The sequence below is a fragment of the Eublepharis macularius genome, chromosome 8 (genome assembly GCF_028583425.1).
Source record: "Eublepharis macularius isolate TG4126 chromosome 8, MPM_Emac_v1.0, whole genome shotgun sequence".
NCBI lineage: Eukaryota > Metazoa > Chordata > Lepidosauria > Squamata > Eublepharidae > Eublepharis > Eublepharis macularius.
This window is the reverse complement of record NC_072797.1, coordinates 131,741,877-131,755,527: the sequence shown is the minus strand read 5'-3', so window position 1 is coordinate 131,755,527 and position 13,651 is coordinate 131,741,877. Positions and strand designations below refer to the sequence as shown.

The following is a 13,651-nucleotide window of genomic DNA, read 5'->3' as shown; positions in this document are numbered from 1 at the left end:
CACCCTCCCCACAATCTCTAATCACAGACAAGTCCTTAAGAAGGGCTAGGGATTCGTTCACAGAGATTTCTCAGTACCCTCAACAAACGACACTTCCCCGGTTTATTTTGAGTTGGCCGTGGCACTTGTAATGTTCATATGCATCATTTATATCAGTCAAGAAACTTGCTACCTCTGGCCTATTGCATCAGGTCAGCAGATAAACAGCTACAATATAACAGAAGTGGGTTTCTTCATTTGTGGGATGGTTTGAGGAATTAAAACGCTGTTTGAGTGATAGTGGTACCCTTATCAGCAACACCAATTGCTGCCAATGACAGTATTGTTTCGCCATCTTCTATGTACCCTTTTGACTATAGAGTCTTTACACAATGAGCCCTATCTGATCACCTCCTGCTTTCTTCTTGCAGCAGATTCTCAAATAAGGAAGCATGGCCTTATTTCTACAAGCCGCTGTGCAACCACATCTTTAAAGCAGGGGTAAATATAAGAACAGAGCCCATCACTGACACCACCAAAAACAGCCACAAGAAGATCCGGTCCAGGACTTGAGCCACGAACTTCCAGTCTTGCACTACCTAGAAAAGAAAATGGCCACAGAAGTTTCACATCAGTTTTACTGAAGTGAAGGTAAAGGTATGGAGAATGTGATAATTACATTTATACAGCAATTTCATTATTCAGAATGCTTCCCCATACATTATCATAATCATCATTATCATCACCATCATCAAAATATCGAATTCTCAACCCGGCCAAATCTGAGGATACTTATATGCAGAGATTGCAGCTGTGAACAAACAAGACAGATATTTCTACAAACCTGAAAAACAGCCCAGGTTTTCAGAAAAATCTGAATTTTTTTTTTAAAAAATGAGGGGAGGGAGGGTTTTTTAAAAAAAAACAAAAGGAGCACCTGTAGCTTTAAGAAATGGAGGCCTAAAGTGGCCATTGCTAGGCAACCACAACGGTTTTGCCAACATTCCAGGCTTGGTTTCTATCAGTAAAAGGCAGAGGGGAGGGGGCATAGCCATATCTGGGGCTTTGAAAAGGGACTAATTGGAGCCAGGCTTGGCAACAACTACCAGGTGATTTGCTACCATGCATCTTGCATGACTTACCCAAGCCTGGCTGTTTGGTACTGTTCAACAGCAGCCACTCCAGAAAAGCAGTGTTGTGTAGTGGTTACCGTTTCAGACTAGGAGCATGAATCCCCATTCTACCAAGTAAAATTACTGGGTGCTGTTGAGCCAGTTATTCATTCTCAGCCTAATTTAGCTCACAAGATTTTGCAAGTGAAAAAAGTGGACTCTATTCTCCAACAAGAATTTTTATTTTTGGATGCTTCACAGGCAGGGGCTGATTGGCCATTAAAAGCACTGGAATCCCTTCCAGGTGGCTGATAGCCTTGCCGCCACCTGGGCTGCGCCAGCCTTGTGACAGACATGCTGAGCCTGGCCCACCTGAGCCTTGTACAAGGTGGGGGGAGGCAGTGTCCCACTCACGTGAGGTGTGACAGGGGAGGCAGTGCCTAGCTCACCTGAGCTGTGTGTGAGGTGAGGCAGGGGTGGCAGCACCCAGCCTGCCTAAGCCCTGCACAAGGTGAGTCAAGGTGGCAGCACCTGTATAAACCTGCCTGAGCCCTATCTGAGGTGAGGGAGGCAGCTCTTGGCCTGCCCAAGCCCCACATGAAATCAAGGAAGTGGCACCCAGCTCAAGCAGGCCCCATGCGTGGTGGGAAAAAAGGCACCCGGCCAACTGATTAGGCAGGCTGTCTCTTCCTTCCTCTCCCCCCCTGCCCTTTGGGAGGGCTGGGGAGGGGCAGGCAGACTGCCTATTCCTCTCTTGCTCCTCCTTTTGGGGTAGGGATCCCAGGTGCTGTCCGATGGCAGGCAACCTCCCAGCAGTTTGCCTGCTTGCCCACCGGTCACTGGCGACCGGCAGGAGGTTCCAAGCCTCCTGGTGACCGCCAGCCACTGGCAGGCATCCCAGGCACAAGCGCACAGCATGCACTCCCAGCAGACACAACCATGTCTCAAAGAATCAGCCCTGTGCAAAGCTCAGGACAGGAGCACTCCCACAGGCGGCGAGATGACTTCACTTCGAGAATGATTGTCCCAGGGAGTACTGGATCCCTCCAGCTCCCATAGGGAGTGTATAGGGATCTGGCAGCCCTGTTTGGGGGTCTTGGCCCGAGTGGGCTGGGGGAGGAGCCCTTTTCCAGGGTTTTCACTCCCAGTCTGCCCCTGCTCACTGGGGGCCAAGCTAGAAGTGACGAGTTACACTTGAACGGCAAGTGAACAGACTCACGTGTACTCCTCCCTGTTCACTTGCACTCCACTTGCGCTCCACTCAATCACTACGTGCAAGAGGAGTGCAAGTGAACAGGGAGGAATACATGTCAGTCTGTTCACTTGCCATTCAAGTGTAACTCGTCACTTCTAGCTTGGGCCTCACTAGTTTGACGACAGGAGAATCATGTAAACTGGTTTAGTGGAGAAAGGTGAGGTATAAATGAAGCGAATAAATAATTAATATAGCTGAAGATAGCGGGGGGAGGCAATAATGAATCCAAAATTTTCTTTTTTTCTTTTCTTCTTCTTTTTTTCTAGGATGTTTAGTGCCTTGGTCAGGCATGCTGTAATCTAAACAATGTACATGGTGAGTACTATACAGATCTGAACCCCTGGAGAAACATGTTTGGTTGGCATGTATATAATGGTACATAGCCATGGGAAAGATGCCTGTAAATGTAACAACAACAACAACAACAACTTTCAATTTATATACCGCCCTTCAGGACAACTTAACACCCACTCAGAGCAGTTTACAAAGAATGTTATTATTATCCCAACACCAATCACCCTGTGAGGTGGGTGGGGCTGAGAGAGCTCTGACACAGCTGTGACTGACCCCTGGTCACCCAGCTGGCTTTAAGCAGAGGAGTGGGGAATCAAACCTGGTTCTCCAGATTAGAGTCCTGTCACTCTTAATCACTATACAAACTGGCTCTGTGTGTGACATTCCCATGTGTGTAAGTGAAATTGTTCTGAAAAATTTTCACTTGGGGAAGATGGTCATATGTAACCAAAGTTAATTGTTTTTTAATGTACAGTTTTCAATATTTGGAATTTGATTACAGATTTTGTAGGTTAACATATTTTTAGTTCTTTTGATATTAACTTCATTATTTTCACACACAAGGGTTTTTCTTTTTCTTCCAACCTCTTTGATTACCTGTTTTTTTTCTGGATTGAACTCCCCTTTCTTTTTTTTTTGCCTTTGCTCTTTCAGTTCAGACATTATGCAAAATTACTGTGGTTAGTCTGTGTGGTTATTTGAATGTGGGTTGCTCTAATAACTATAATTAATTAGGGTCCATCAAATTGATCCGAAACCCTGCTACAGTTTATCAGCCAGATTTTATCTTAACTACAATTTTTCATGATATAAAAACACAAATATTGTAGCTTAATCCTGGCTTGATGCCAGCGGTCACCCCATTCATTCATTCATTCATTCATTCATTCATTCCTCACCTTTCACCTCAGCGGGAACCTAAAGCAGCCTGTATCATTTTCCTCACCTCCATTTTATCTTCATAACCAGGGCTTTTTTTCAGCTGGAACGTGGTGGAACGGAGTTCCGGAACCTCTTGAAAATGGTCACATGGCTCGTGGCCCCGCCCCCCTGATCTCCAGACAGAGGGGAGTTTAGATTGCCCGCCACACCGCTGAATGGCGCGGAGGGCAATCTAAACTCCCCTCTGTCTGGAGATCAGGGGGCGGGGCCACCAGCCATGTGACCATTTTCTCAGCGGGCAACCCACTGAGTTCCACCACCTCTTTTCCCAGAAAAAAAGCCCTGTTCATAACAATAAGTTAGGTTGAGAGTGTGTGACTGGCCCAAGGTCACCCGCAAAGATTCCATGGCGGAATGGGGATTCAAACCTGGGTTTAAATGAACCCCTATTGCAGAGACATCCCAGCCAGAGGAAAGATGATGAAACCAGTATTTTTCAAGACAACCGCTATCTGAGAGATCATCCACAAACTGGATCTTGGTTTCAGAAATTAGCCATAACTAGAAGAAACCATAGTTTTGTGTTATGCCTGAACTGAGCCACAGTATCAGTCCTTTAAAGGAAAACACATTGAACATCACATACGTTTTCAAACACCAGGCAGTGCTAACAAGCTAATTGGTTCTAAGCACCTCATTTGCAATGTTAACTGGTGTTGACAGTTCGGGTCAGCCATTTAGTGCAGAAATGCAGATTAAGAGGCATGAAAGGCAATGATGTTGCATAACCAATGCTTCATGAAAGGTAAATACAAATTATCCAGCCCAATTGGCTTCAAGGGGATTCTTTTGTCTAACAGTAACTCTGCTAGATTTTAATAAATTGTGCAAGTACTTTGCATAAAAATTAATTAACCCCAAGGAGATTTTTAAAAATAAGACCGGTTCTATCGGTGGAGTGGTGGTCAGTTTCCCATAGACTCTTTAGAACCTGCTAATATTCTTGCAACGGATGCTGGCCTTGGTGAGCTCTGGTCATGCAGTAAGGCACATTTTATATTGTTAAGTAAGTCTGTGTTCTTAGGATCCCTGAATACGGATTAGTTATGCCTTAACTGTTAAAATATCTTACGAGCGTACTCTTGCCTTGCACGTGTAAAATCAACATGGACGGGCAATAGGGATATGCAGGGCTTTTTTTCAGCTGGAACACAGTGGAATGGAGTTCCGGAACCTCTTGAAAATGGTCACATGGCCGGTGGCCCCGCCCCCTGATCTCCAGACAGAGGGGAGTTTGGATTGCCGCAGAGGGCAATCTAAACTCCCCTATGTCTGGAGATCAGGGGGCGGGGCCACCGGCCATGTGACCATTTTCTCTGAGGACAACCCACTGAGTTCCACCACCTCTTTTCCAGAAAAAAATCCCTGGGGGTATGTAAGATTTGAGTCAACCCCCCCACTGACTTAACATACCTGTCTGATGAAGTGTTCCTTTTTAACATGCCTGGAGATATACTTTATGGAATCAGCAGCTTTTTCCAGGAAAGCAACCACAATTTTTTCTCCATCTTTGAACTGCTTGTGCTTGTGTTTCCTTGCTGGCTTCTGTTTCAGTGTTCCTTCAGGCTCAGAGAACGAATAGCGGTCCACATGTCCCTTCATGCAGAGCAGCCTGGGTAGCTTCTGAAGGAAGAGTCTTTTCACCCAAGGAGCCATGGGGTGGTAGGTGGCCGAGGAACGGTGGTGCACATTAATTACGAAAATGGTCACAATGATGGACAGGGTTACAAAAATCATGATGAACAACAAGTACTCGCCAATCAAAGGTATGACTTTTGAGGAGGAGGGAATGATTTCCTCAATGACTAAGAGAAAAACAGTAAGGGAGACCAAAACAGAGGTTGACAGCGATAGTTTTTCTCCCTCATCCGAAGGCAAGTAAAAAACAAGAATAGTTAAAAACGATAATCCCAGGCATGGTACTATTAAGAAGAGAGTGTAAAACAGCGGGAGGCGTCTTAAAACAAAGGAGTAGGTTATGAAAGGGTAGGAATACAACCCGTCTTTTCTGTTTCCCTTCATACCCTTTGCATTTAGAATTTCCCATTCCCCATTGTCAAAGAAATCTGTCCGGTCCACATTTTCATCGACCAAGATTAAGTCAACCATTCGGCCATCGTAAGTCCATGATCCAAACTTCATTGAGCAATTCTGCCTATCAAATGGAAAGAAGGTCACGTCCATAGTGCAGGAACTTTTATAACTGGCCGGAGGAGTCCAGACAACGATCCCATTGTATTTGACAATTGCCTTTGTCATCAATGAACCTTCAAAGCGACCATCAGCACTGGGATAGAAGGAGAGGAGAAATTAGTTTTTGAATGGCATATCAGGCTATTTCCGTTTTTTTCTTTCATTCTGGTTTTCCTTCTCTACCTTCAATAATAGCAGATAGGCACTTGCTAAAAACAAAACTTGCAATACATTATATCAAATCTTAACAGCCTTTGAACACTTTGAGCCCCGTGGCGCAGAGTGGTAAGCTGCAGTACTGCAGTCCAAGCTCTGCTCATGAGTCAGTTCGATCCCAGTGGAAGCTGGGTTCAGGTAGCTGGTTCAAGGTTGACTCAGCCTTCCAGCCTTCCAAGGTCGGTAAAATGAGTACCCAGTTTCCTGGGGGTAAAGTGTAGATGACTGTGGAAGGCAATGGCAAACCACCCCATAAAAAGTCTGCCAAGAAAACGTTGTGATGCTACGTCCCCCCATGGGTCAGTAATGACTCGGTGCTTGCACAGGGGACTACCTTTACCTTTACCTTCAATAATAGCAGATAGGCACTTGCTAAAAACAAAACTTGCAATACGTTATATCAAATCTCAACAGCCTTTGAACACTTACAATCTATCCTAAACAAAACAACATGGTAGAGAGTCCAGTAGCACTTTTAAGACTAAGCAACTTATTTGTAGCATAAGCTTTCAAGAACCACAGCTCTCTTCATCAGATGCATCGTCAGATGGGTCTTATGCTATGAATAAGTTGGTTAGTCTTAAAGGTGCTACTGGACTCTACTATTTTGCAACTATAGACTAACACAGCTAACTCCTCTGGATTCAAAACAACATGGAAATTGTTGTTCACCTGTGCTCTGGGACTTCAGAATATCAGAGACCAAAATGTGAGGTTTAGCAGATATAGCAGAGTTTCAATTTATTTGTTCCATTCAGGCATTCAACAATAGCAATTCATTCTTTGCAGAGTGCTCCCTGGCATCTTTTTCAAGAAGCAGTTTACTAACATAAGTCAGTTGTAAAAACTTTTGAATGGTTCAAAAATGCCCTTTATTAATTGGGAAGGGGCAAGGCTCTTTAAAATTATGTTAAAAGTAAGTATTTACATACACACACACACACCCTCTGTGGGTAGCAGTTGCCATCTTAGAAAATATAATCCTCTTTTCCACACACAGGAAAAAATACCTTTTCTAAGATGGCGCCTGCTGGCACATGTAGTAGGCATTAGCTATGCTTTTTTGTCTTCACACATTTCTATGAAAACATACATATATTTAATGGATTGATTGAATAAAACATACTCGATTAACCAACTAACATTCATTTAATCAGGAGACAGCCCTACTTCATACATTACTAAAACAAGTGTGGTTTCTTCAGGGAACTTAGACCATCTGAGCAGTTCTCCACACAGTTAATACTTTTAATACTCACCTGGTAAAGCCCAATTCCAGCCATTACAGGGAAATGTTCTTACTTTCAGGGAACCCCTGAAGAAACTACTGGAAATAGACTGTCCCTGAAGTTAATTTGGACAGTAATCAGCCTGAAAGCTCTAGGAAAGGAATTTCTGACTGAATCAATGAAACCCAAGCCTTCCTAAAAGCACCAAAAAGCACCACTCACTGAAAAGCACCTCTCACTGAAAACCAATGGGTGAGAAAGATAGGAAAGTATGAACCCCCCATTACAGTTCCACTGGGCCTGCAAAATGAAGATGTTCCACCAGGCCTATGAGAGTGGTTGAGGAACTGTTGGACCCCTTGCCTGTTTTGTTCTGCTCCACTGTCTAATGAGATCTGTTGTGCCTACCCAGAATATTTATTGATATTGTATTGTTTTATGACGTTAAACTGTAATTTATTGCATTTTTTGTATACACATCTTTTGAAATTGTGGTTTTATGATGTTGTGACCCACCCTGAGCCCACTTGCGGGGAGGGCGGGATATGTAAATGTTACACCTCAGAGAACCAGTGAAAATCGTATATTGCTCCCATGTCCCACTTCCCCACCCACCCATCCTTTTTTAATTCAAAGGTCCTCTACCCAGGGGGATTCAGAGATATGGATATATATTTGACATCAAGTGAGAGGCATATATTTCCCCAAGTGCTTTTGAGAGGAAGTAGCTTGGCTGTCATGTTGTCAAATTAGTCAGGGCTCTTTAGTGCTGTCACAGATTTTAACTTTAATGGTATAGAATCTTGAATAAGAGAATTGCCAGAGAATTGCTTCAAACCTTCGAGACCCAGGACTAGACATGGGCACAAACAGCATTACGAATGCAAAAAAGCCATGAACAGCCCGTTTGGCGGTTCGCGAACAAGCTGTTCACAAGACCACATTCTAGACAAACAAGCGGTCGTCGCAAGCCTCATTCATTGCGTTCGTCCGCTGTTCGTGAAGCCAGACAGTCAGGCACCTTCAATCAATTCCCTTGGCAATGGTCGCAGGGACTGCGTGAACTCTGTCTGCACTCCTTCTGTCGCCCTGGAAACCCCAATCTAAGCCCAATTTAGCTTGATGGGCAGGTCTTCCTTCCAAGTGTGGAGCTCCAAATTGGTTACAATTGATTACATGGAAGCAGACTCCAGGGGGGAGGGAGGGGGAGGGGTGTTCTGTGGCCATGGGAACTCCAATCTCATCCTTGCAAACCCTGTTAGGCAGTTCTGACTGCCAACCACAGACCTCCTGTGTTGCTCTATGGGACCTCTGGTTATAAAAGGCACTGTCCAGGCTGGCTTTCAGTTTCAGCAGGCAGTGGAGCTGTTGCAAGCCTTCTGGGAGAGAGACTGGAAGAGTGCATTGAGCCGGGATTTTTGTGTGTGTGGCAGGATAGGGATCTATCCCCTCTGGTTCCAGGGCTGCTGCCAGGCCCTGGGGCCAAGCTCAGTGGGCACCTCGGCTGAGGGCTCACACTGATTATTAGTGCCTGATCTGGTCCGGTTTCTGGGAGTGCTGGGTAGGGCTCTATTCCCTCCCTCTGGTTCCAGGGCTGCTGATCTGCAAGCATATGGCAGAAGGCACATAGCATCACAGTCAAGTGAGAAGAAGAGGAGAGCAAACTTCTGAGCCTACCTGTGCTAAAAAAGAATTCCCTTCACTGTTGAGTGACTGTAGTTCTTTGTCCTGATGCTCCTCTCAGTATGTGTTGAAAGAGAGGCAGAAGTGTGGCAATTTTGCTCTCTGCACATGTTCACTATCAACTCCTCCCCAAAAGCACACACAAGTAGCAGCTCTATAAGGACTGGCAACTCAATAGGGTTAGTTCTGTGACCCACCACTCACCCATCTCCAGAACAAAGCGAATGTACCTGTAATTGCATTTGTGCGTGTTTTTTCCTTGGTTGCATCCGCTCTGTACAAATGTAAACTGTAGGCTTCTTGGGGCTGAGACCTCACTTTTTTATGTTATTTTGTAAAATGCCACCTATGCTATAAATAATTCACAGCCTTTTTTCCCCTTAAAACCCCCGCAAATGAACAAGTGCACTACTATACATTGCATATTTGTATAATTATTTAATTATATTATACACTGATTTAATTGCTGTTATACTTACTTTTCAAACAATACAATATCTGGGAGCCAGAGGGATTCAGACGGGACTCGAATTGTAGTGATCCCACCATAGTCCTCGGGATTCCAGCACAATTTGTGGTCAATCCATTCCTGCAATTATCAAAAAGAGCAGCAGCAGTGTTTGAATGTTGCTTTCCCCATTAGCTAATCCGGGGCTTTTTTTCAGCAGGAACGCGGTGGAACGGAGTTCCGGAACCTCTTGAAAATGGTCACATGGCTGGTGGCCCCGCCCCCTGATCTCCAGACAGAGGGGACTTGTGGCACGGAGGGCAATCTCAACTCCCCTCTGTCTGGAGATCAGGGGGCGGGGCCACCAGCCATGTGACCATTTTCTCCAAGAGCAACCCACTGAGTTCCACCACTTCTTTCCCCAGAAAATAGCCCTGAGCTAATCATTCCATGCTAAGGAACACTCAAATTCTTGAGCATCTCTCAACCCTAAAGAGGGCCAGCCCAAGGAAGCACATTTTATGATTGCAATTAAGCATAAATCTAATCCACACAGAATATGCAGGGCTACCACCTAAGAAAGCCCCTTGAAGATCATGTCAAGCTTGTGACACCCCCATACAGATATTATGTAAGACCTCCCAGGAATACTCCAGGCCTTCTAAATATTCCTATCTATTGTAAACTGAGCTCAACTGATAAAGAAGATTGACAATGCAGGTCAACTACATCTTTCTAGTAGGATATCACTTTTAATAGTAAACTATTCTACCTCTGAGCAAGAGACTGACTTACGTAACTGTAATTTTCTTTCAAGTGAGGACACAATCCTGATGCTAAGGCAAGCCCTCCCCTCCTTCTTACCGGGGCCATATTATTCATAAGGCTGACTAGACCGAAGCCTAGGGGCCCCACAGGGACTAGGGGCCCGTCAATTTTTTTTTGCTGAGGCACACCCCACAAAAATTTAAATAAATTACAATTAATTGATTCTCTTATATAATCTCTATTAATAAGATAATCAACTGCTTCCTTATTGAAGTGAAACAAATTGTCTCTTATATTAAAACAATTATCAATAAATTATATATTTTTACTAATAAAATTTTATTCACTTCAAAATTTTACAGTATTGAACAATTACACCCTCCAAAATGTGCTTTCCTGAAGAGTTCTACTCATGCAATAAAAATATTTTTAAAACTGTGAATAGAATTATTCAGGAGACCCTGAAAATGGATATAGGGCTATGTACTGTGGTCTAGAACCTACCATACCAGGGTCAGGCTGTCAGCTGTAGTGGGGTGAAATATTGAAGTGTTGGATGGGACCTGAAATACCTGAAAACCTAGGGGCCCAGCCATGGGTTAATACAGCCCTGCTTCATACCTCCTTCATCAGTAGGGTTGCCAGCCTCCAGGTAGTGGCTAGAGATCTCCTGGAATTACAACTGGTCTCTAGGCCACAGAGATCAGTTCACCTGGAGAAAACGGCTACTTTTGGGGGTGGACTCTATGGAATTATGCCATGACAAGGTCCTTTCCCTCCCCCAAACCCACTTTCTCCAGCTTGCTCTAGGTTTCAACCCCCAGATCTCCAGGAATTTCCCAACTTGGAGCTGCCAACTCTAGTTGCCAGGTCCCCTTGACTTCCTGGCAGGAGGGGGATCTGGTACTTACCTAGGGTCACCAGTCTCCAGGTGGTAACTGGGGAACTCCCGGAATTACAACTGATCTCCAGGCAACAGAGATCAGTTCCCCTGGAGAAAATGGCTGCTCTGAAGGATGAATTCTATGGCATCATACATACCCCACTGGGGCCTCTCCCCTTCCTAAACCCCACCCTCTCCAGGCTCTACCCCCCCCCCCAATTTCCAGGAATTTCCCAACCTGGACCTGGCAACCCTATACTTACCTCCCAGGAGGTGTGATGACATCACTTCCGGAAGTGATGTCATCGCTGCCGTGGGAGTGCACCTGCTGTGTGCTGGCCCAAGAGGTTTCTTTCCCCCTGGACCTGTTCCTCCAGGCCTTTCCCTTACGCTGGCCAGGTGAGTGGCAAAGGGGGCAGAGGCCATGAGTGGGGAATCCCCCACCCAACGGGGGACCTGGCAGCCCTATTCATCAGCCTTCCCCTCACACATAAGAGGGTTGCACATGCCTAAATTATTTTATTTTAAGTTTATAGACTTGTTAATTTGTAAAAATATAAGAGAAAACAGGCAGGTAGCATTCTATTCAACATGTCTGAAAGAAGTAAATCTGCTCCCAGATTCCAGTTTTCTGGCCAGGATGATGACAATATACCAAACCTTTATTTTATTTAATTTGCTACATTTTGACAACGTTAAACTTACAAGTGTTTGCTATTCATGCTGACTTGCTCAGCCCCCCTCCCCAGTTGGCCCATGCACACCACAACATTTCTGGCTACATGGCCTGGATGACAGGTGTCAGACTGTGGCTAAATAAGGCACTCACTACAGGGTTCCCTTTAGAAGCAAACACAAGTCCATTGTTTGGAAAAGGAAACTTTACTGCAGAAAAGGTCCATTATAGTCCACTGTCCTGAATAGGAGAATCAGGATGGTACATGATCATTGTTACCAATGAAGAGCCAGCATAAGATACAGAGTAACAATACCCATCTGGATCAGCCTCCCCCCACAGTTCTCAAAACAACATCTCTCAGTCCTGGGAAGCTGCTCTCCTTCAAGGCCAATGCTTGGTGGAACGATGTTAGACAAAACAGTCTCCTCCGGTGGGAATGCTGCCTGGGAACTGGTGCACCTGGGAAGAAAACACTCAAACACTAGAAGCATTAGAAAATGGAGTCAGTACAGTTTAGATATACACTGGACCTGACATTCTGCCCCCCTTAAAACAGATCCCCCCCTGGCTTATATGGGTAGCGAGTATGAAAAGCTTTGGTTAATCTAGGAGCATGAACATGTGCAGAATTCACCCATTCATCGTAACCAGAATCAAAGTCCTTCCATCTAATGAGGTAAAAAAGCTGATTTCGTTTGAGTTTAGAGTCCAAGATTTGTTGTACCTCATAGTGTATTTGGTCGTCAATCAAAGTTGGAATGGGTGGAGCTTTGACGTGCCATTTGTTGTCGATGGGAGCTCTCTTTAGAAGACTGACATGGAACGTATCATGCACATGGCGCAGGTTCTTGGGCAAAGTTACAGCAACAGTCACTTTATTTATTATCTTGCGCACAGGAAAAGGTCCTAGGAATTTCAGAGCGAGTTTGCGGCTTGTCTGAGCGAGTTTTAGATTTTTTGTGGAAATATACACATGATCTCCGGGTTGTAATTCCCATTCGGCCACACGATGGCGGTCTGCGTATTTTTTGTAATCCAGTTTGGCTTTTTCAAGGTGTTTCTTAATAAGAGTCCATTGCTGCGCCGCCTCCCCCCACCATGAAGATACATCTGGCAATTTAGAGGAATGGAGAGGGGGTGCATCCAAGGGGAAGGGATTGAAGTGTGTTCCGTAGACAATTTTGAAGGGGGCCTCCCCCGTCGAAGCGTGGACACTGTTGTTATATGAGAATTCGGCCAGAGGGAGAAGATCCACCCAATTATCTTGTTGAAAATTGATGTAGCAACGAAGAAACTGTTCTAATATTTGGTTTGTTTTTTCGGATTGCCCGTCGGTTTGTGGGTGGTGGCTTGAACTGATGCCTTGTTCAATATTCAACATTTTCAAAAGCTCCCGCCAGAAGTTGGCAACGAACTGTCCGCCGCGATCCGAAATCACCTTGGACGGAAAAGAATGTAATTTTACGATGTGTTTTAGAAACAAATCTGCTAGTTTTCGAGCGGAAGGTATAGTAGTACAGGGGATAAAATGAGCTTGTTTGGAGAACAGATCTACCACAACTAAAATACAATTATGTCCTTTTGAGATAGGTAGATCAGTGATAAAGTCCATGGATATTATTTCCCAGGGTCTGTTTGGCGTTTCCAATGGCTGCAGGAGACCCGGAGGCTTTCCTTTCCTGGTTTTGGCGCTGAGGCAAACAGGACAGGAACTAACGTATTGGGAAATGTCCTTGCGCATGCCCGGCCACCAGAATTGTCTTTGGATTAGGTGCAAAGTTTTCAGATACCCATAGTGTCCAGCAGTGGGAGCATCATGACAGCGCTGCAAAATTTCCAGTCTGAGGCTGTCTGGGACATAAAACTTGCTCCCGGCTAACCAATCCCCTTGTGGGGATTGGGTCAGTTTGCTTCGCGGAGCCCTATCCCCCTCCTTCTCCACTTCATTTTTAAGTTTCGATTTCCACTCT

The 13,651-nt window shown here is 44.9% G+C and overlaps 1 protein-coding gene across 1 annotated transcript in view; it reads right to left on the bottom strand.

Moving 5' to 3' along the window:
* Positions 1-443: 443 nt before the first annotated feature.
* CHRNB3 (cholinergic receptor nicotinic beta 3 subunit) overlaps positions 444-13,651 on the bottom strand; it is a 58,441-nt gene continuing 45,233 nt past the window's right edge. Inside the window, exons 4-6 of the mRNA XM_054986697.1 lie at positions 9,383-9,492; positions 4,996-5,869; positions 444-578 (exon numbers count right to left, since the gene is read on the bottom strand). Coding sequence (XP_054842672.1) covers positions 444-578; positions 4,996-5,869; positions 9,383-9,492 — 1,119 coding nt within the window. The remainder of the gene's footprint in view (positions 579-4,995; positions 5,870-9,382; positions 9,493-13,651) is intronic.